This window comes from Daktulosphaira vitifoliae, unplaced genomic scaffold (assembly GCF_025091365.1).
Source record: "Daktulosphaira vitifoliae isolate Bord-2020 unplaced genomic scaffold, ASM2509136v1 Scaffold_3, whole genome shotgun sequence".
NCBI lineage: Eukaryota > Metazoa > Arthropoda > Insecta > Hemiptera > Phylloxeridae > Daktulosphaira > Daktulosphaira vitifoliae.
The window spans coordinates 7,118,379-7,143,641 of record NW_026099574.1 but is presented as its reverse complement, the minus strand read 5'-3'; the positions used below and the strand labels follow the sequence as shown (position 1 = coordinate 7,143,641).

Here is a 25,263-nt window from a genome sequence, read left to right as displayed (position 1 = left end):
AAAATGGGACGTGTATCATTGACGGAAGAAAATCTAATTGTTCTGAAAGAAATGAAATCATGTCTTCTGGAGGTAGCAAAAGAGAAATTGGAAACTTGTAAATTATTGTGTATGCAGAGTAAAGAAGTTTCTGAAAAAATAAAGGATTTAGTAATAAACAAGTTTTTACTATTACCCGAAAATTTAATGTACTCGATCGTCAAAAATACGGATATATCAGTTATGTCAAAAACATCGACCGCATTGTACAAAGAAATCGTTACTTTCGATTATAAATGTATTATTAAACGTATTTGGGAACAATTCATAGTGGATTTCAAACATCAAACCAATCAGGATATTATGCAAATGACAAATGAAAATATTAGGTAAATACTTTACTTGGTTTGTTTATTGTATAAAACTAAATTAAATTAAAAATTTTTAGAAACAACGATAACGAACCAGATCTTTTGGAAAATCACTTCGAGAATATTTACGATGATGTTGATGATATTCAAAGTTGTAACGGGTTTTTCGAATCAACTGTTTAATAATAGAAAACGACAATATTACTAAAATTATTGTAAAAAGATGAATAATATAACGTATTATAACTCATTTTTAATTGAAAAAAATAAATATTTGCACGTCTAATCGCTGTTTGATTATTATTTAAAAACTTATAATAATCATGTTAAAAATGTTGTACTCTCATGGGTTAAATACTACATATAAAACATAAGTTGCTAAAATTATGGTTGTTGTTATTGAGGTGGATGGAACTGTACATGCACCCAAGTATTAAATAAATTGGGGAAAAAACGAAACGTAATAAAAATTCAAAAATATCTGTTAGACTTCATGGAATTCTCTCTAGATGTTTTTTTCTTTTAAACGTCAACAAATTTAAACCAATCACAGTATCATAAGAAAAGCTAAATCATCACTTTGAATTTTACTGTGAGTGTAAAGAGACTGTAGGGTGTTAGTCATTATTTGGAATTGAAACCCACATCATGTCAACACAGGTTCAAAAAATATTAAACAAGAAAACCGATTCACTGTCGGGTATCGAAGAAAAATGTTTTAATAATTTAAGCAGTATAAATATTGAAGAATTCTCACAAAATTTGGTAAAAACTTAAAATATTTCTATTTATATAAATATAATAGAATTAATATATTTTTAATAGACTGAAGAATTATTCCCTGATGTTTGGTTCATGGAAGATTATCCCGTTCAAGTCGAAATAGAATCATCCGATAAATATTCCATAATCGATTGTTGAATCGATGGAGAATAATTATATACTCTCTGGCTTACATCCGTGGAAAAATTCATGTATGGAGGAGAATTTGATGGAGTTAATTACTCAAGCAACATGGGAGGATAATGTAAATTCTTTGGTGAATTCTCACTTAGATTCACAACCGTCAGAAAATTTAAACATGGAAGATAGTCTGATGGAGTTAATTGCTCAAGACACATTGGATCATATTGTAAAATCTATAGATGATGATGATGATGATGATGATGATGATAACGAAGAAATAAAACGTAAGTAAAAATCATTTGAGCATTGTAAAAAAGATATATTTAAAAAAATATAATAACAATAATAATAATAAATAATGTTTGTAATTATAATAATTATAAATTTAGGAAACGTTGCGTGTTGGAACAATGATTTTTACGATGAAAAAAGAGCATTAGAAGTAGATTTAATAACTCTCAAGGCGATGGAAGAGTATGAAAAAAAATTGAAAAACAAAAATAAAAAAAATTGTTTACAATGATAATTATTTATTTAAAAANTTGAAAAACAAAATTAAAAAAAATTGTTTACAATGATAATTATTTATTTAAAAAATTTAAAAATAAAATAATGATTACAATTGTAAATATTCACAAATTATAATATAACAATTACCATTGTAAATGCGTTGATTTGAAATAACATAGATTAAACTACCTTGTGTACTTCACTAGTCATTGCGTTGTACTCGAAAATTGTATCATGTAATATAAAACAATATGCTGACGTATGGTTTGGTATAGGAATCTTGGTTTCGAATTGAATTCGAACGTCTACAGGAGCACTTTTAATTTTTTCATTCTGTTTCGAGCAATCAATGACAACCAAAAGAGCGGTATCTTTGAATTCTACTTTAGTTAAAATAGGATCACCATTTTCAATATTATAGAAGCTATCTTGAAATGTTGAACACATTTGATATAACGCTGAATATTTATCATTATCAAAATCAATATTTAAACTGTCATATGAATAAGATTCTGAATTTAAAAAAACTTTGAGTGATGATAGAGAACAGTGGTCGAATCGGCTCATATCTGCAGATATATTGTTTTTACGTTTAGTTTGAAACGCTATAATCACATATCTAGGTTTTTCAGTATGTGTAGATGTCTTTACGGCCCACGAATGTTTTGTTGTTTGTGGTAAAAATGGATATTCANTGGCCCACGAATGGTAAAAATGGATATTCAAATAACTCCCAACTTCTAAAAGCGATGTAAAGTGGTTTACGAGAATCTAACGTCTTCAAAAGTTTCAATCTAACACTATCTTCTACGTTTATGTGTGGCATTCTCCACAATACTTTTGCGATTTTTATTTTACCATTCACTCGCTCACATTTTAATGCGTTAATATCCACGCTGGATCTATGCAATATAAGTTCTTGTCGAGAATTGATTATAATTTTACGATGATCTTCCGCAAACCCAATGATTAATTTGAGAGGTATACAAACTTCAAATTTCGACTTACTGTCACCACTTTCATTCCATCCAGCGTTTTGATATCGGTAAAGGTTTGCCGTTTGAAAAGAGGCATAACCTTTCATACATGTTGTTATACCAGGGTTTCTTACTTTATCAAGTTCAACCGAGTTTAATTCGTAACGAATTTCATCAAACAGAAACATAATACCGTTGTTAATTAATTTTACAAATGACACACTCTCACCTATTTCCATACTTTTCTCTATTTCGCCTTCGATGTATAGCAGCGATTCACTGGGAAGAGTATACAAATCTTGATGTTGTATCGCAATCCGTATTTCATCGTTATTCGACAGCGCATTACTAGAAAATGGTTGATACGAATGATACTCAAATTTTGTTATAATTTATTCGAAGTACGGCTTTTCGTGTATGTTCAGAATGTCTTCCATAATGTTTTGCGAGCGTGTAACCAAGGTTCAAGAGAGTATTCAAGCTTTCTCTTGTTAACCCTGGAAGTTTTGAAACATAACTGTTGTCAATGTCGAGAAAACGTTTTCTTTTAACGTTATATTGTATTCCCATAACGTATATGAACACGAACTGTTACACTTTCACCTCTGAAATCGACAAGTTCACCGTTCTGATCTTTAATTTCAATTTTTACGTTATCTATTTGATTAGTCAATACGGGATAATATATTAGATTATTAGGTGATTCTACAATTTTATAGCCAGGAGACACCAAAGGATAAAACTCGTGAAACGAACACGTCTCGCGTCCGTTCACAAATGCGCCATGTACAATATCACACTCTATTCTTATACATGATAACGGGTTAATGTTAGCCATTTGATCCGACTCGTGCACTATACCACCTTCAAACATTCGTTTATTGAATCCCAATAACTCTCCTATGCTATTATTTGCTGTGAAATCTATTGTTTTATCGCAAAACATTTCCGATTTCAATGTATTCACATTGGATTTTAACTTGAAAATAATATTATGTTTTTTCAATTCGTCCGAGAGATATTTACCTATATCATCTAGTTCATAAGATCCTATCGGTATTGATAAATCAATAAACGATCCATTAATGGTCATTGAATTCCCGAGATTGTCTGCATCGGTTAAAACACGAAAATAATTATTTTTTTCACTAACGTTTGGTTTAGAGTTGCATGCTTGTAAACTCAAAAGTGCTAATTCTGCAGTTCCATCTAGTTCAATGGGTGGAAAAAAAGTGCTGATCATTCTAGACTGGTTATCTTGAAAAGATAACGTTAACGATCGTTGCATTGTTCCAGTAAAAATTTCAAACACAATTGTCCACACACAAACGTATCGAACTCTTGTAGACGAGTGTAATTAAATTTTATACGACAATCTTTTAAATAGTTGCGTAATTCTAAAGGCGGTGGTAAATTACCAAACGAATCAAAATAAAATACAGTTTTATTTTTTTTATAATATGCTACCCAGTGCGTGCCTTTACCCGTATCATCATCCAAATTTACTACAGCACATTCAATCTTTCTTGGTGTTTTAGGTAAGTTATCTCGTAAAAAGACATTATGAAAATGAAACAGTTTGAATAATCTCGCATATTTTATAATATCATCGCTGTTTAGTGGATGATCACTGGGTAGCATATGAGTTAGTTTTTTTGAAATGGTTTCAAATATAAAGCTGATTCTCTTTTTGAAAGCATACCCCCACCGATTTTAACTGAGCTTTTTACATTTTTATTTTTTCTTACATCATTCACCGCTTTGATTATATTTGCAGCACCACCGGCTAACGATCCGAGAGCAGAAAGACCAGCGAAAATAGGAATCAAGGGTAACGCTCCACCAAATTTTGGTATTTTTATAGTGCGAGGAGTAGTAGGTTTTCGAGCCGAGTCTTTGAATGTTTTTTTTGCCGCTGCAAGTGCAATGATACTCGCTTTCTTNGCCGCTGCGAGTGCAGTGATACTCGCTTTCTTTGCACTTTTACCCTTCATTTTACGCATCGCTTTTCGACTCGAACTGACAATCGAGTTGAAATTTATTCCCATTCCGAGTTTACGTTTCGCTTTCATTATATTGGTAGTTGCGTATGCCGCTACTTTTTCTCCGAACGTACTGTCTTTTGCCTTAACACGTTCCCAAGCTCGGTTTTGTAAAATGTAATCGGCTTTATGTCGATTTTTAATATCCTTATATTTGCTGTATGCTATATCGTGATCACGAGCTACTGAATCCAACGGATTTTTTCCGGAATCGCCACGAGCCAATCGTTTTTCCAATCGCGTACCGGGTCCTAGGTATTGATACGTTGGCCAATGAACTTCTACAGGGAGATTATTTATAAGAGAATTAACTAAACCGTAACCGCGTTTATTATTGTTTGATCGTCGATGTCGAATCATCGTTTAAAACAGTGGATGTTTTGTATCAATCTTTTATACGTGATGTTTTTCGAAGTACAAACGTGTAAGTTACCTGTTTCCAACATCGATTTGAATAAATCTGAATCGAAACGAATGAAACACGGACCCTTGCTACCCGATAATATACGTTGTATAATTTGCGGACCATCCAATTGTGGTAAAACAAACGTAATGTTTAATTTACAGACGGAAGAAAACGGCTTAAAATTTGAAAACATATACCTCTATACAAAAACTCCGGATCAACGCAAGTATAAAATTTTAGAGAATATTATCAATGACGTAGAAGGGGTATATATAAACGTTTACACCNGGGTATATATAAGCGTTTACACTGATAACGATCAAGTAATACCACCGGAAACAGCAACTTTTAATTCTATATTTATATTTGACGATGTCGTATGTGAAAAACAAAAAAACATAGAATCATATTTTTGTAGAGGTCGACACAACGGTATCGATATATTTTATTTATCGCAGACGTATTCTCGTATCCCAAAACAACTCATCAGAGACAATACGAATATGATTATTTTATACAAACAAGACGAAACTAATTTAAAACACATATACGATGATCATTGTTCGTCAGATATGAGTTTTATAGAATTTAAAGAAATGTGTGCTAAATGCTGGAACTCTGGAAGATTTGAATTTTTGTTGATAGCGAAAGATTTTCCTTTAAACGAGGGGAGGTATCGCAAAGGTTTTGATATTTATATAAAAAGAGCTGATTTTTAGACACTTGGTTATTAATACAAAATGTCGGAGTCGGAGGAGAATATAACATCAAGTATTATAAAAGCTAAAAAAAGTATTAGAAAAAAATTACTGGAACTTAAATGTGGTGTGGACCAAACTAGAGAGTTTATACGCGAACATGCGAAAGCTATCATTGAACCTCTGGAAGAAATTGCACAACAAACAAAAAACTTATTTAAAAATCGTACATCGAATGATGCTGAGGAATGTGTCTCATACACACTAGAGTACACAGAAACATTAACGGAAAATTGAAAACGAATCAAGGATATAAATATAAAAACATAATAAAACAGTTATTTAACGGACGGCAACCAAGCGAAAATGAAAAGTTTGGTGGCGGACTACCGTTTTTATCTGTAACAAATAAACAAAAAGAATACATATACTGGGACGATATAAACGAATTAGTGCAGCGACTATCTATTCTACACGCGTCAAAGCGTGCAGGTATACGGGTGTGTATAACGAAATAATATCCCTGGAAGAAGAACTTAGAGAAAACAGAGTGATAGAATGAAAACCGTTGGTGACCAAATAGCAGAGGAGTTACATGAGCAAGCTAAAAAGAAATTTCCCAGACGCATCGTGACACCTTATACCAAAGACAACACGTGGCAAGCGGATCTCGTCGATATGAAAAAGTATTCTAGCAAGAATAAAAACTATACTTTTATTCTCACTGTAATAGACGTGTATACAAAATACGCATGGTGTGTACCATTAAAAAGTAAAACTGGTAGAGCAGTAACAGCAGCGTTTAAATCAATAATAAGTAATTGTAATAGATGTCCATTGTATTTAACGACAGACAGNCGTCTACTGTATTTAACGACAGATATTCTGCAGTGAAGGCATTCGTAATCGAACGTTTTAACCGTACGCTTAAAGAACGCATGTGGAAAAAATTTACAGCTTCGAGATCTTATCAATGGTTGAGTATATTACAAAAAATAACAAATGATTATAACAATGCTATTCATTCGGCAATTCGTCAAAGACCAGCGCAAGCATCCAAACAACCCGATAGCGTACGATTTTATCGTTTACCGAATTATTCTAACATTACACGAAAAATATTAAATATTGTTGACGCAGTACGTATAAGTAAAAATAAAGCCGCTTTCGTCAAAGGATATACACAGAATTGGTCTAATGAAATATTTTTCATAGATAAAATAAAACAAACAGTGCCCGTTGTATATGTGCTGAAAGATGAAGNACCCGTTGTATATGTGCTGAAAGATAAAGACGGTACGCAAATTAACGGAACGTTCTACCGGGAGGAGTTGAAAAAACAAATTTTCCAAATACGTTTCTGATAGAAAAAATTTTACGTCGTAAAAATGATAACTATTTGGTTAAATGGAATGGTTTAAAAAAAAGCAGTTGGATACACAAAAAAGATTTAGTATAGTTTTAACAGTCATAAAAAATGGACGGGTCACTAGTAGTCGATTTACAATGTATCGTAAACTACAGATGTCAATTGATCGTAAAAGAACTGACGGCGTACACGTTTGACCGTTTAGATCATTATGTATTTAAACCGCCTATAAATTTCTATATGACAACCAAATCGTCGAGGGTGAATAGGTGGTTATGCTGTNCAAATCGTCGAGAGTGAATAGGTGGCTATGCTGTAATAAACATAAATTAAATCATACGGACGGTGATGTCGACTACGACAACCTGCAGACGATTCTGAATGAACTCAGTGAGCGGTATACACATTTTTACGTTAAAGGTTTGCAAAAANTACATTTCTACGTTAAAGGTTTGCAAAAAAAGAAGTTTATCGAAAAATTTACGAACAAACCAGTAATCAATATGGAAGATTATGATTGTCCGAGAATCGATATACTTTTACGTGATAGTTGTGATTTATCAAAGGATACGTGTTTATTTCATAAAGACAATCATAATTGTTGTACGAATAATCGTGTTAAAGTATTATATTTATGGTTAATCGATAACTGTATAATGTAAAGTAATTGTTTATAAGTTTTGTAAATATAAATAATAAAATCAAATGTTTTTCCTATAAAATTGTAAATGAATTAATAAATATTTTATAGACTACATTAAATGTTTTGTGTGTTTTATTATTTTATACTATACATTTGTAAAATATTTTAACATTTCTATAGTACATATATGGTAAAGAGTATATTACCCAACTTACAATGTTTTATTATATATTCACATACAAATAATTTTTCTGATAATAATTTAATTTTTTTACAAGTAACATTAAATTAAAAAAAATTACAATTTCTAGATCAATTGTCATTACATAATTTTTTTCATTTACATACAAAATTATTTTGAACTTTAATATTTATTTTATCTATACATTTAACATAAGATAAAATTTCAAAAGTTACATTTAATTTATTAAATTAATAAATAAATATTTATCATAAGTTTGTTAAATAATGCAAGTTTAATTCACAACGGTTAATTAGTACATACAAATAATTTTTATTAAACTGATAATTAACTTNTAACGGTTAATTAATACATACAAATAATTTTTATTAAACTGTTAATTAACTTAAATATCATACTAATATCATTAGTATATATGACAAAATATTTTATAGATTATCTTTTTAAGTTATATATCAGTTAACAACTTTTTTAAATGACAACATACTGAATTAAAGGCTTATTTATAATTAAGAAAACTACTGGTCTATGATAAATTTTGGATCAGTGTTTCTGAAGTTATTAACACATAACTGTTAAAACTTGTAATCAGGATATAAATCCTTTTTTATATCATGATATATTTTATCAAACTCTTCAATTTTTATGTACCTTTACCATAATAATAACAACTACCATATAATTTCTCCTTTAAAATTACAATACTAAATTATTAAATATCAACTTTATACTATATTTAATTGCTATGAAAATTATTTATTCATATATTATACTTATAAATCAAAGAACTACATATCAGGAATAATAAAATAAGTAGGAATTTATTTTGTTTTTAGTATAATTTACCAATTTCTTAGAGTTAAACACTGTCTACAGATTTGCATCGAAGCATTTCTTTTGATTTGAATATTCACAATTTCCATTAAATATACATAATAATCATGCAAAATGTATACTATATATTTTATTCATTATAATATGTGCTTAAATTTCGATGTATTTCTGTTAAACTAATGCTTACTTATTTTTTCTATGTAAATTATAAATGATTTTATCACACCAAAATCAATATTTTTAGTATTTTCTATAATATTTTTAAGAAACATTTTTGCATTGAGCAAACTGTAATATTCTACAGTTTCAAGTTTTTCAGGATTATGAGTTGGTTTGTTTGCTTCTTCAGGGTGTTCCAGACCAAACAAAAACAATGGCTTTATTGCAAAACATTCCAAAGGAAAACAAATATTAGTCAGAATAATGCTCAAATCGGATTCTAATTTTAAATAATATTATTGTTTATAATTTGGAAACTCATATTCATCTACCGAGCCGTCTTTATTTTAGCTTCGATGCGAAGCTTTTGGTTTTATTGTGTTTTTTTTTGTGTTTGTTACCACTTTTATTCAGCTCTCACCGAACGGATTTCTTTCAACGATACGTCAAAAGATCAGAAATCGTATCTAGTTGAAGACATTACGCTCAAAAATTGAAAAAATTTCCCTCGTTCCCCGTAAATGGAGGAAACCTCCAAAAAAATTCAAATTTAAAAATCGCTAATTTTCGAAATTTTTTCAATTTTTTTTAATAAAAACTGCCGTAATTTTTTTAAAAATGAACATATCAATATAATTTTTTTTATAGATGATTGATGTCTTTACCTATCATTTAGTATATTTTTTATTAAATTTAACCCTTTACCAGCCCACAGGGGGAATACAAAATGACAACTTTTTCACAAAAAATTAACTTTTTCAACTTAACTTTTGAAAGTGTTCCGGAAATACTGACACTTTTATATATATCTTAAATTAAAGCTTATGTAATGTACTTTAATTTGAAAAAAAAAATTTGACCTCTGGACTTGTCTTCACGGCGAAAATGGAAACCGAATGCTATTTTTGTGTGAAAATTCTCGATACTATTTTTTACATTTTTAACATTATTGCTAAGAATCATATTCTTCGAGATCAACAAGCGTTGGAGCAACATAAGTTAATATGTGGCAAGAATAAACCAATTTTACCCGTTATGCCGGCAGAGGGTAGTAAGGTCGCATTTGACGCGTGGGTAAAAACGCAACGGTTACCGTTTGTCATCTACGTTGATTTTGAGGCCTTGCTGGAGCAAACAGACAATCGTATAGGTGCCTAACCAACTTGCCACGACACCACTGTGCCACCACCCCACTGTGCTGGGAGTTTTTTTTTTACATTTTTAACTTTATAATGCTATAACTTTTTGAAAAATATATGGATCAATACAATTTTTTTATGAGAAATAATAATGGCTCTATTGCAAAACATTCCAAAGGAACACAAATATTAGTCAGAATAATTTTCAAAGCGGATTCTAATTTTGAATAATGCTGTTGTTTATAATTTGGAAACTCATCTTCATCTACAGAGCCGTCTTTATTTTTTGGAATATAACTAATGAAGTCTTTGATACTTGATGTAATTTCAACAATATCAGAATCATTTTCTATACATGTAAGCTGAGAAAAATCATTCAATATTAGTAACCATTCTTTTGCAAAATATTCTACGACATTGATGTTTTGGTATTGAAGGTACAAAAAATGTTTCCAAGTCAACCTTAACATAATAACCTTAAAGAAGTTAAAGAACAATACATAATAATCTATAATGGATTTAAAATGTCCACTTGACCAGTGAAGAGTATTAGCTTTTTTTAACATGTTCTTAAAATTTCTTGCCATTTTATAACTCCAATCAACTTGTACATCGTAAAAATATTGGAAAAAAACTATTCCACTTAAATGCTTTGATAATCTTGTCATAAGTATGTCCTTTTTAGTAAATTTCTGTAAATCATCTGAATTCAGTAATTTAGGACTATTTCTGTTTTTTATAAATGTTTGTATATATTTTATATTATTATACATATTTGCATCTAAAATTCTCATTGATTCTGTATTTTGATGTTCATACTCCAATATATGAATATTGAATACATTATTCCTATCGCAGTTGATAGCATCTTGTTGTAAAATTTTCAGAACATAATCATGAGTTTCTTCAATAGTTTTATACCGGCCATCTTTTGTATCTATGTCTAGTTTATTATTTGGTCCAAATAAGCTACTTAAATAAAGATTTAATAGCCACAAGGATCCAATATTCTTTTTATCTTTGTCGTACAATGTACATATTTGTGTAATGGTAATTTTGACATATCTACTTATGTTATCTATTGCGATTATCAAACTTAAATCTGTATTTTTTAACATTAGTTGAGTTATTTTCATGTGAGTTAAAGCACTAAATAAGTAAGTGCATTTTGGATATTTAGCTTGCTCTGTTAAATTTGAATCAACAGATACCGCTGTTATAACATATATTTGAATACAGGAAACTTGTAAGTATAACTCAATTATAAAAAAGATCTTAAAATTTAACATTTTTAAAAAACATTTGAAGTAATATACTTTATTTTACTTAGAATTGTAACCTATGTTTAAATATATATGTGTGTACTTTTATTAAACATATGCATAGATTTTTAAAAATTCGCAAATATTGATAGTATCTGCATATTAACTAAAAATAAACTAATAAAATAATTTTAAGTTGATTTTAGTACATTAATTAAATATTTTAAATAACAGTTAATTATATCTTGAAAAATAAAATTTTGTTACTTCTCTTTGTTAATACTTAGTAAGTATAGCTCAATGATAAAAGAGATCTTAAAATTTAACATTATTTTCAAACTTTTGAAATAGTTTAAATTATTTTACTTAAAATGGCTACCTATGATTATATTTATAAATATATATGTATGTACTTTTATTAAACCTATGCATAATATTTTTAAATTCGTAAATATTAATAGTATCTGTTTGTTAACTAAAAAATAAACTAATAAAATAACTAATAATATGTACTAATAAATCCAATTAAAAAAATGTTCTAATTATTAAAGTTTGTATGTGTTTACAACTATTGATTAAATAATATGTTATTATATTTAATAAAAGCTATTTTTCTGCACATTTCGTTTAAGATAATTTTTTATAATATAACTTAATTCTAATATTGCACAATGTGTATTAATATATTTTATTTGAAAAATTATTTTCAAAATTAATTTTAGTTAATTTAAAAAAAGACAAATTTTTAATTAACTAATTTTTTTTTTAATTAAAATTAATAGAGACCGCCGCTTGCCCAAGAATCAGACCCGTAATAAGCAGCGTCCCACAAGGGTCGGTTATCTGACCTCTTCTGTGGAACATCGCGTACGACGAGGTATTCCACGTTTCGCTACCACCGCACGTGCTCGTCATCAGTTACGTGGACGACACGCTGATGTTGGGACAAGGTGTCTCGTACGAGAAAGCTGGATCTCGTGTGAACTGCGCGCTCATCGCAGTCACCGCCTGGATCCAGTAGAAGGGGAGTGAACTGAGCCTCGCTCTGGACAAGACCTAAGCTGTTTTTTCACTCCTCCACAGATTGGCGTGCTGGGGGTGGAGTTCTTACTTAATGACTCCATGAAAACTTACTTGAACCTGGTTGTAGACAAACGTCTAAATTTCAGGACCAGAAAGTCATGAATAGCCTTGCGGGGCTCATGTCGAATCTTGGAGGACCGAGAGAGATGCAGCTACACTCGGTTTTCCTGTACGGGTCCCCATTTTGGATGGATATGTGCGCCGACGTGTGACCACTGTTGGGATCGCCTGGGAGAGGCTGACAGCGCTTTGAAGCGCTTCCAGTGCGAGGCATGTTATCTTTGGAGTCCTGACTAGGGTTAAAGCTCCGAGTCGAGTCCATGATGGACCTGATTTTAAGGAGCCGAGAGGCATGGGAGGCTCGTTCAGGCGTTTGCCGAATCCATCTTTATGAAGACAGAGGAAGCGGTACGCATGAGATAGAGGGGACTATGCCGCCCGGCACAGGAGGTCCTGAGGCGCTGATTTAGGCCGGTGTCTTAGGTTCTTGTTTTTGTATTTTGTTTTTGTTTGGTGAGTTATTTTGCCAACCTTCCCTAACGGTTTCTATTGTGGGATCCGGTTAACAGGAGGGGGGCACACCACGTTGCCAATCAGCTCTTAATTAATTTCGGGCTGATTAACAACGAAGAGGCGTGAATTATATAGACGGCGTAAAGTAATGCCTAATAGCAGTTCCAGGGTGGCCCTTAGTAATGCCAACCGTGTTAAAAAAAAATGTGTTACCGCTGGATGGCGAACGCGGCGCTTCCTTCTGATGTCCTTACAGGTCACGCTATTCGGGGTGGCCGATGGGCAGCATGAACTGGTTTCTCAGGTGCCGGTATACGATAATATCTTATTTTATCTTTTCTTCAACGGCCATCATTAGCTTTTGAAACGAAAATTAACTTCACGTGTCAACCTGTCCTTGATGTCTTTTGAATTAAGAATTCTCAGTTGTTACTATTGTAAATAATTATATTTCCTTAATCAATTACCACACCCAGTGTTATTACTCAATTACTACTAATTATTATATTTATTAACTTGACTCCATCAACATATCTGTTTAAACCAGGTAATTTTTGGATATTACTGTAACCTTACTGCTCCAATATGGATGTGATTAATATATCGTATACCAAAATATCATAAATTTAATGTAATTAATATAATTTATTATCACCTTTATAATAATACAGGACAATCTTAAATAGATATTAAAAAACGGTAGCACAGTGGGGTCGCGGCATAGTGGAGACATTGCATAGTAGGGTCCAGTATAGATTTAATCTGACAGTGATTAAAATCACTATCATAAGAAACGCTTCGATGCAAATCTGTAGATAGTGTTTAATTTTAAAAAATTGATGGATAATTGCAAAAGCAACATCAACTTCTATTAAAATAAAATACAAAACCCATAATTATCATACAAAAATAGTATATTTTTCAATATGGTAGCCATTTGCGTATAGAAGATAGATCGTCGGGACAAATTTTTTTTTTTCATTTTGTAGTACATAAAATAAGCTTTAATTTTATATATGTTTAAAGGACGCAGTATTTCCGGAACATTTTCAAAAATTAAGTTGAAAAAGTTATTTTTTGTAAAAAAGTTACTATTTTAAATCCTCCCAGTGAGCAGAATAAGTGTTAGATTTTCAAAAAAAATTATATCAAATGAAAGGGAAATATCTAAGGTTTCAATACAAAAAAATATTATTTTTATTTGTTCATTTTTGAAAAAGTTATGGCAGTTTTAAGTACAAAAAACATCCCGATAAAATGTAATTTTTATCGCAAACATTACATTTTTTTTTAAATTTTCGACAGCCATTTCCACATAGAAGATAAGATGTCGGGACAAATTTTTTTTTTTTATTTGATAGTATATAACATAACCTTTGATTTGATATATGTTTAAAGGACGCAGTATTTCCGGAACATTTTCAAAAGTTCAGTTGAAAAAGATCTATGTTTTTTACAATATTTTAAGTTTTGAACGCCCCCTATATAAGGGGAAATTGTCCAATTTTAATAAAAAGTATGTCAAATGAAAGATGTACTTATAATGTATTTAGAAAAAAAAAATTTGTGCTGATATATACATTTTTCAAAAAGTTATAGCATTTTTAAGTTGAAAATTTAAAATCGAAAATCGAAAATTTTAACACAAAAATAGTGTTTTTTTAACTACGGCAGCCGTTTAAATGTAGAAAAAAAAGTGTCGGGACAAATTTTTTTTTTTCATTTTGTAGTACATAAAATAAGCTTTAATTTGATATATGTTTAAAGGACGCAGTCTTTCCGGAACATTTTCAAAAATTAAGTTGAAAAAATTAATTTTTGTAAAAAAGTTGCCATTTTAAATCCCCCCCAATGAGCAGGTTAAGTGATAGATTTTCAAAAAAATGATATCAAATGAAAGGTAAATATCTAAGGTTTTAGTATAAAAAAAAATTATGTTGATTTGTTGATTTTTCAAAAAGTTATGGAAGTTTTAAGAAAAAAAAGTGAAAAAATTTCGAAAATTAGCGATTTTTAAATTTGTAATTTTTTTGGATATTTCCCCCATTTGCGGGGAACGAGGGAATTTTTTTCAATTTTTAAGGGTAATGTCTTCAACTAGATACGATTTGTGATCTTTTGACGTATTTTTGAAAGAAATCGGTCCAGTGAGAGCTGAGAAAAAGTGGCAACAGACATAAAAAAAAAAAAAAACACATCATAGTAAAATTAATACCTTCTCCGCTTCGCATCGAAGCTAAAACTAATATGAATATATAAATAGATACAAGTTAAACGTTAATATAATCATATTGTTCTTTTTAGTGGAATGTCAGTAGGGTAATATAGGAGATTTTGGTTCCTCCCGCTTCACCCACTCACACCATCAAATGTTGTGTTGGTGAAAAGGCGTGGAGGGGGGAATAAATCCAACGTACTCTAACATAATGCAATGGGAGAGGGAACGATGAAACCCAACGTAAACTAACCTAAGGCAGGTGAGGAACCTCTCCTCTTCCACCAAATCTTATAATAGGGGTTAAACACGACGTTAACTAACACAACTTGTCGCACGCCTAAATTATGCTCGGCCATATAGTATTTACGTAATAACGGTTTTTTGACGAAAATAAATGCTATTGTAAATGCAGGTAAGCTATACGGTTACGGTGAAAAGTATGAATTTTAAACGTCGAATCCGCTATTTTGATATGCGACATGCATATATTTAGATAAAGTCTGCACGTAAAATGTTAATATTACCTAATATGTAAAAAAAAAAATTATTTCGAAACATTGTGTGCCAGATGGCTGTATTCATGATTATATATTTTTATACTATAGCACTGGAGATTAATACAGCAGATGGCTTAACGCGACGGCGATGTCGCCTTCAATTACATTAATTGTTAATATACGAGCTATAACTTGACCGTTATTCGTATAGTGAATAATAAATCAGTTTTTTCTTTTTTTGTCGACAATGTATACTAATGACGATTGTTCGAGTTTTCTTATAGCAAAACACATTCTTAAATAAATACTACTACTACAGCCGCCGCCGACGACGACGACGATAATAATTGCTGGAACTATACTATATTCTATACTATATTGTAAATTATACTATAATAAAATATAAATTTGTATTTTTAACACGCTTATATTAGTATAACGTGTATGTTGCTGTTGTTTGTAAGCGTGGGTGCTTTATGCCATATTTTTTGTATATTGAGCGCCTGACGCTTTTTTTCACAATAATACTAGTATTTTTCGTTCATTATTGTTTTAAGTTAATTTTAAAAATTATTTTTAACTTTTTAGTTCGATGTGTTTTAAAAGCGTGTTTTTTAGTTTTAGCTTCGATGCGAAGCTGAGAAGGTATTAATTTTACCATGATGTGTTTATTTTTTTTTTTATTTTTTTATTTTTTTTTTTGTGTCTGTCACTACTTTTTCTCAGCTCTCACTGGACCGATTTCTTTTAACAATACGTCAAAAGATCACAAATTGTATCTAGTTGAAGACATTACCCTTAAAAATTTAAAAATTTTCCCTCGTTCCCCGCAAATGGGGGAAATATCCAAAAAAATTACAAATTTAAAAATCGACAAATTTTGTCATTTTTTTCACTTTTTTTCCTTAAAACTTCCATAACTTTTTCAAAAATCAACAAATCAACATAATTTTTTTTTAAACTAAAACCTTAGATATTTTCCTTTCATTTGATATAATTTTTTTGAAAATTTAACACTTAACCTGCTCATGGGGGGGGATTTAAAATTGCAACTTTTTTACAAAAACTAACTTTTTCAACTTAATTTTTGAAAATGTTCCGGAAATACTGCGTCCTTTAAACATATATCAAATTAAAGCTTATTTTATGTACTATAAAATGAAAAAAAAAAATTTGTCCCGACACTTTATCTTCTGCATGTAAACGGTTGCCGTAGTTAAAAAAACACTATTTTTGTGTTAAAATTTTCGATTTTCAATTTTTAATTTTCAACTTAAAAATGCTATAACTTTTCGAAAAATGCATGTATCAGCACAATTTTTTTTTTTCTAAATACATTATAAGTACATCTTCCATTTGACATACTTTTTATTAAAATTAGACAATTTCCCCTTATATAGGGGGGGTTCAAACTTTGAAACATTGTATAAAAAATAGAACTTTTTCAACTGAACTTTTGAAAATGTTCCGGAAATACTGCGTCCTTTAAACATATATCAAATTAAAGCTTTTTTTATGTACTATAAAATGAAAAAAAAAAATTTGTCCCGACACCTTATCTTCTATGTGCAAATGGCTGTCGAAATTATAAAAAAAATGTAATATTTGCGATAAAAATCACCTTTTATAACGATGTTTTTTGTACTTAAAACTGCCATAACTTTTTCAAATATTAACTAATCAAAATAATATTTCTTTATATTGAAACCTTAGGTAATTTTCTTTCATTTGATATCATTTTTTTTTGAAAATCTAACACTTATTCTGCTCACAGGGGGGATTTAAAATAGCAACTTTTTTACAAAAACTAACTTTTTCAACTTAATTTTTGAAAATGTTCCGGAAATACTGCGTCCTTTAAACATATATCAAATTAAAGCTTATTTTATGTACTACTAAATGAAAAAAAAAAATTTGTCCCGACGACCTATCTTCTATGCGCAAAAGGCTACCGTATTTAAAAATATGCTATTTTTTATTAAAATTCTAGGTTTTGTATTTTATTTTATTTTAAAATATTTTATTAGGGGAATAAACTGACTTTCATGAATATTATATAATTTCATTGACATAGAATAAAGTTCATAAGACATATGATATTATACTTATTAACATTTTTTACTTTTTTAAAGTCGAAAAAGTAATTTTTAAATTTGAGTTAGCTTAAATAGCCAATTTTATCATGCAACAAAAATCAACGAATAGTTGCCGAATGGGTAACACCTTGATCTTTAACGCCTAGGGTACGAGGTTCAAATCCGTTTGTGGCTTCTAAAATTTTGCATTTTTTTTTTGAGTTAGAATAGAATTTTCAAATCATTTGATATTTATCTCATTTAGATTCAATAATTTCAATAAATATAAAGGATCTTATCACTATAGTCTCCCCTCGTGAGAAGAAATTGATATTCATGTTAATATTATTTTACTATGTGGTTCTTTTTCTGGCTACGATTTATTTTGCCAACCCTCACTAGACCTACTTTTTTCAACGATACGTCAAATGATTCATTTAAGTTTATGATATTTAAGTTAATGATTAGTTTAAGTTATTACTCTTAAAAATCAAAAAAATATTCCTTATTCAAATAAAAAGTAGCTTAACTAGATTTGTCCATACAAACAATTAAAATCATTAATTTTTAATATTCTTAAATTATTTATTGTCGAATTAAATTTGATATGATAAAAGTATTCAACTACAAAAGTAAATAATTTTACTTTATAATTTATTAATTTTTTAACTCTATTTCTGTGTGCTACTACCAGTCTATAATATGCCAAATTTTTTAGTAATATGTTGCTATATAAATCATAAATTTAAAAAAAAAATGATTTTTAGTTTCACCTGAAGTTAACGATGGAGTTTTACAATTATAATTATATTTTTGATAATATGCTCAATTGAGTAAATCTTTTTAACTACTTTGGTTTGATTGGTTCATTTAATTAAAGTAAATTATTAAAATTAATTAAGTTCTGAATATTTCAATTGCAGAATTTTTTTAAACACCAAAAGTTATTAGGATATGATTACTATTCTTTCTATTTCAGTTATCTATTACGATAAAAATGTAAAAAAATCGAATTTTTCTGACAAATGTACTGTAATTAGTAATTATAAAATTTCCAGATTGCATATTAATCTTAAAAATTTCATTTTTTTCAATTTAATAATGTCAATTTCAAACTTGCAAGTTGAACTATAAGTTATGGTAACAAATTCATTTTTTAGCTTCGATGCGAAGCTGAGAAGGTATTTTTCATTAAAACTTTCACTTTAAAAGACAATAAAAAATAGGTTCAAAATGATTACCTTTAACATATTAAAAATCAAAATCAGTATTAATTTAATACAATTTTTTTTGTTCTTAATTATTTTTTTTTATATGTAAATACTTATTTTTTAATAATAAGTAATAATATTAAAACTTAGAAGTAATAGAAAAAGTTTAATTGCACATTTGAAAACATCACGAAAAGTTTATTTAGAAAAGTATATTTTTTTTCTGATGAAAGTTCCTTTTGTTTAGTGTATTTATTCATAAGTAACAAAATTTTTTTATTAAAAAGTATTGCATAAATTCCTTTAAATTTGTATACGCATTAAAAGTATATGAATATACAACTCCTTTTTATTTTTATAATATCTCCGTAAAAATTACAATATTATATTATTGAATACCACTTTCATACTCAATTTAATTACTGTAATTATTATGTATTCATATATTATAGTTATAAATCGGGGTAAAATTAAGGGAATAAGTGTTATTGTTGTTTTTGAAATAATCTACCAATTTCATTTTTTTCTATTTAATAATATTTATTTCAAACTTGCAAGTTGAGTTAAAAGTTATGGTAATAAATTCATTTTTTTTTTATTAAAACTTTCACTTTAAAGAACAAAAAGAAGTAGGTTCAAAATGATTACTTTTAACATATTAAAAATCAATAATAATTTGAAAATAATTAATTATAAAAATTATATAATATATAATTAAAATAATTACTAATCTGGATATAATTAAGGAAATAGGAGTTGATGTTGGGTTGGGTTGGTTACATTTTTAACTTTATAATGCTATAACTCATTGAAAAGTGTACGAATCAACACAATTTTTTTATGAGAAATAATATTTTTTAATAATCCCTTTTTCATTCGACATACTTTATCTTAATCAGGGTATTAATAAGAAACTAGCAGATAATGTAGCTTTTGTAATTATCCACCAATTTCTTAGAATTAAACACTATCTACTGATTTGCATCGAAGCGTTTCTTATGATAGTGATTTTAATCACTGTCAGATTAAATCTATACTGGACCCAACTATGCAACATCCCCACTATGCCGCGACCCCACTGTGCTGGGTTTTTTTAAACTATATTTATTCATTAAAGTTTTCATACTTCTCCTTTGAATGCGTTCTATTCCATTTGACAGTCGTGAATAATTACACAATACAATGATGTTTTATCGGGAAACTGTTTGGAGCATTCGAAATCCAAGCATAGATCAACCGTTGAAGACTTGACGGTGTCGTTTTGTTTAGAACAATCAATCACGACTATAGGTCCACGTTTTTTATAATTTATATAGTCTAATAAAGGATAGGGGTCTTTACTACCGTAATACATTGCCTGGAATTGTGCGTACGAGTTATAAAACGTTGTGTATTTGTTGTTGTCGAAATCGGCATTTTGGTTCTCGTACGGGTACTCGTCAGCGTTCAGGTACGCTTTGACGTTTCTCAATAAACAGTGATTGAAATTTCCGAGAACGTGTTCGTCTTCATTACCAATAGCAATAAGTAAATATCTTGGTTTTTCCACATTCGAATAGGTGCGCACCGACCACGTGTAATGAGTTGTCTGCGGTACCAACGGGTAAACGGGAACGTCCCCATGTTGAAATTCTAACGGGAGCCATTTCTTACTGTCCAGAATTCGCATCAGACCCAGTTCGGTTTTCACGCTGGGTTCAAAGTACTTTACCACCCATTTGATTTTCGATATTTTCTCGTTGATTTGTTTTATTAATGTTGCAACTTGCGCTTTATCATCTGATGTTGATGTTTGTGGAACAAATGATACGACATTGCTATCGGAACTTGATACAAAGAGACAAAGGCAGCCGCGCCGCCCGGTACAGGAGGACTTAAGGCGCTGGTTAAGGCTGGCGCCTTAGGTATTTTGTGTTTAATGTTATGTGTTGTGAGTTATTTTTGCCCCCCTCGCATTGAACTGGGGAGGCCACACCACGTTGTGAATCAGCCCTTGATTAATTTCGGTGTGATTCACAACGTGGCGATGTGAGTTTTAAAGACGGCGTAGGCCGGTCGTGTAAAAAAAAAAAAAAGGTCTGGGCGGGTATACTAGAGTACTCGACCAAGAACGTGGAAGTGCGTTCTGTGAAACCATACCTGTGTTCCTCATTAAAATATTTTTGATTAACACGCGTATTATTATTAACCCCAACGTGTCTCGCCAAAATGGCCCACTTGAAACAGGACTGATCGATGTTTTGTGGGTTTATGATTGCTCTTCTATGGAAAATTTCGGGTGGGACTGGAATATATGATGAGCCGGCGAGGGGCGTATACTCGCTGAGCACGAGTCCGTCGATATGCGCTAGCGTGAATCCGCTACCCCTACCCGAGTACACGTCTTTCTCAGCAAGCATAATCTCGAAATCGTCATTGACCGTATTTACAATGTCCGTGTCGGAAAACAAACCCTAGCCCGTGTCTTGAAGGCACAGTCCTTGGGCGGTGCTTCCAATCGCGGTATATGGTAAGTAGCCTCCAATTTGAGATTATATTTAATAGGCCGAACAGCTGTGATTGCGACAAGTTGTGTTAGTTAACGTCGTGTTTACCCCACTATTATAAGATTTGGTAAAAGAGGAGAGGTTCCTCACCTGCCTTAGGTTAGTTTACGTTGGGTTTCGTCGTTCCCTCTCCCATTGTATTATGTTAGTTTATGTTGGATTTATTCCCCCTCCTCGCCTTTTCACCTACACCTTATGCGGTGTGGTGAATGTGTGAAGCGGGGGGGGGGACCAAAATCCCCTATAATACCCTACTAGTGTCCTTCAAGAAACGTCATTATAGCATATAATGACATATAGTTATCATTTGGTTATTCATTTTTGGGTAATTATAATAAGCTAAATGTATAAAAGGGTATATAAATAGATTATATTGTATTTTATTATATAAGAATGTTATAGGGATAATAATGGATGAATATATGAAAAGTAAAGTAGTAGAAATAGTTAGGAAAACTGACAGAATTATAGTCGTAAAATTAATTTTCAAGGAAAAAGTGTTGAATATAATAAGTGCTTATACACCTTAAGTAGGATGTGATAAAATATGCAAGGAAGTTTTTTGGTGAGAGATGAATGAGATGATGCAAGAAGAACCTGGCAATAAGAATGCGGTGATAGGCAGAGATATGAATGGAAATGTAATCAATGAGAAGATAGGATAAAAAAGAGTACATAGAGGTTATGGTTTTAATGCTAGAATGAGACTAGAGAAAGAATCCTGAATTTCGCAGTATCGTATTGTCTTGCTATTGTTAATCTTCAATTTAGAAAGTAAGAAGAACATTATATAACTTAAGAGATGTAGTAAATAGCTGAGGAAGTATTGAATAACGTCAGTATTAGTATAATACAAAATTTACAACAGTAGTACGCAATTTTTGAATTCTCAAGCAATATAATAATGTAAAATAAAAGAGAAATGCAGGGTAAGGAAATAAATAATAGTGAGAAAAAGAATATAAAAGGGAAACCTAAAAAGTATAAGGGGAATGGACGTTTTGACGAAGCAACATCGAGTTACGGGACAGGGTGTTTGATGCGAGTAAGTTTGTATTTTATACGATTTAATTTATTTTGTGTTACATTTTTATATTAGTTAGTTAGATATAAAATTTATAATATTGAATATCAATTTCATATTATATTTAATTTTAATAGTATGCATTTATTCATGTATAATACTAATAAATTATTAAACTTGTAATTAAGGAAATAAGAGTTAATGTTGCTTTTAAAATAATTCAAAAAATGAAATATTATCTCCTTAATATTATCATTAATACTTGCACATATTTTACGATAGTGATTTTAATCTTTTAGACATCATCTATACTTGTCTAACATATGTTATACTAAAAAGTTTATTTTAATACAGTTAGGACAAATTGAATTAGTTTTAGCTTCGATGCAAAGCTGAGAAGCTATTAATTTTTACCATGATGTGTTTTTTTTTGTGTCTGTTGCCACTTTTTTTCAGTTATCACTTGACTGATTTCATTCAACGATACGTCAAAAGATCACAAATCATATCTCGTCGAAGACATGACCTTAAAAATTGAAAAAACTTAGATCTTTTTCAACTGAACTTTTGAAAATGTTACGGAAATACTGCGTCCTATAAACATATATCAAATCAAAGGTTATGTTATATACTATCAAATAAAAAACAAAAATATGTCCTGACATCTTATCTTCTATGTGCAAATGGCTGTCGAAAATTAAAAAAACCCAGCACAATGGGGTGCCGCCACAGTGGGGTCGTGGCATAGTTGGGTCCAGTATAGATAATATCTGAATGTGATTAAAATCACTATCATAAGAAACGCTTCGATGCAAATCTGTAGATAGTGTTTAATTCTAAAAAAATGATGTATAATTACAAGCAACATCAACATCTATTTCCTTGTTTATACCCAGATTAGTAATTCTTTTAATTATATATTATATTATTTTTATATTGAATTGTTTTCAAATTATTATTGGTATTGATTTTTAATATGTTAAAAGTAATAATTTTTAACCTTCTTTATTTCGTCCTTTAAAGTGAATGTTTAAAATAAAAAAAAAAAAATGAATTTATTACCATTACTTTTAGCTCAACTTTGCAAGTTTGAAATTTACATTATTAAATAGAAAAAAATGAAATTGCTAAGATTAATATCAGATTAATGATTAAGATTAATGTATTCAGGAAAATTTATAATTACTATTTACAGTACATTTATCAGAAAGTTCGATTTTGTTTACATTTTTATCGTAATAGATCACTTAAATAAAAATCATAGTAATCTTTTCTAATTAACTTATGGTGATTAAAAAATTTTAAAATGGAAATATTCAGAACTTAATTATACTTGTAAAAATCCATCGTTAAATTCAGGTGAAACTAAAAATCATTTTTTTAGTCATTTTAATCACTATCAGATATCATTATACTTGATCCAACTATGCCACGTCACCACTATGCTGCGACCCCCCTGTGCTGGGTTTTTTTCTTTAGAGTTGAACAAATTAATTTTAACATTTGAATTAACTTAAATTGCCAACATAAAATGAATGCGACCAACGTTTGTTTATTCAGTAAAAATCATTGCCGCTGGTAAATTTCTCTTTGTTTGGGCACCACTATACAGATATTATCGTTGTGATAGTACTAGTTATAAATGTGTTATTTTAGACGTCATTTTCGGGTAATCATCATAAACTAAATTTACAACAGGGTATATAAAATAATAGTTTATATTGATTTTTATTTTAATGAAAAGTCAATAATGTTTGTTTATGAAATTATGGCATATAGATAAGGTTAGTTAAGATAAGTTTTATAAGACTGTAGTGAGACCAGCATAGTGTTGGGCGGTCGACAAGAAAGCAGATATTTTTGAAAATTAAAATTACTAATCTGAATATAATTAAATTGAATAGAACCACGAACTTGCACAGCTTTGCTTATACTATTAATATACGTTTGTCAGAGAAGTAACAAAATTTTATTTTTCAAGATATAATTAACTGTTATTTAAAATATTAAATGAATGTACTAAAATCAACTTAAAATTATTTTATTAGTTTATTTTTAGTTAATGAGCAGATACTATCAATATTTGCGAATTTTTAAAAATCTATGCATATGTTTAATAAAAGTACACACATATATATTTAATCATAGGTAACAATTCTAAGTAAAATAAAGTAAATTATTTCGAATATTTAAAAAAAATGTTAAATTTTAAGATCTTTTTTATAATTGAGTTATACTTACTAGTTTTCTGTATTCAAATATATGTTATAACAACAGATTCAGTTAATTCCAGTTCAATTGAGGAAACTAAATATCTAAAATGCTCCTACTTATTTAGTGCTTTAACTCACATGAAAATAACTCAATTAATGTTAAAAAATACAAATTTAAATTTGAAAATATCAATTGTCAACGTAAGTAGATATATCAAAATTACCATTACACAAATATGTACATTGTACGACAAAGATAAAATGAATATTGGATCCTTGTGGCTATTAAATCTTTATTTAAGTAGCGTATTTGGACCAAATAATAAACTAGACATAGATAGAGAAGATAGCCGGTATAAAACTATTGAAGACACTCATGATTATGT

At 29.6% G+C, this 25,263-nt stretch overlaps 3 protein-coding genes across 3 annotated transcripts; all 3 read left to right on the top strand.

The window, feature by feature from the left end:
* Nucleotides 1–10: 10 nt before the first annotated feature.
* LOC126903074 (uncharacterized) lies at nt 11–759 on the top strand. Its single transcript, XM_050681043.1, has 2 exons — nt 11–368; nt 428–759. The coding sequence occupies exons 1-2, from the start codon at nt 52–54 to the stop codon at nt 531–533; spliced, it is 423 nt and encodes a 140-aa protein (XP_050537000.1). The 5' UTR covers nt 11–51; the 3' UTR covers nt 534–759.
* A 507-nt stretch (nt 760–1,266) lies between these two features.
* On the top strand, nt 1,267–1,800 carry LOC126903075 (uncharacterized). The gene is made up of 2 exons (XM_050681044.1): nt 1,267–1,540; nt 1,646–1,800. Exons 1-2 carry the CDS (start codon nt 1,276–1,278, stop codon nt 1,777–1,779), a joined length of 399 nt encoding a protein of 132 aa, XP_050537001.1. The 5' UTR covers nt 1,267–1,275; the 3' UTR covers nt 1,780–1,800.
* Nucleotides 1,801–6,719: 4,919 nt separating this feature from the next.
* Nucleotides 6,720–7,253, top strand: LOC126902012 (uncharacterized). Its single transcript, XM_050679035.1, has one exon. It carries the CDS (start codon nt 6,720–6,722, stop codon nt 7,251–7,253), a length of 534 nt encoding a protein of 177 aa, XP_050534992.1.
* The last annotated feature ends 18,010 nt before the right edge of the window (nt 7,254–25,263 follow it).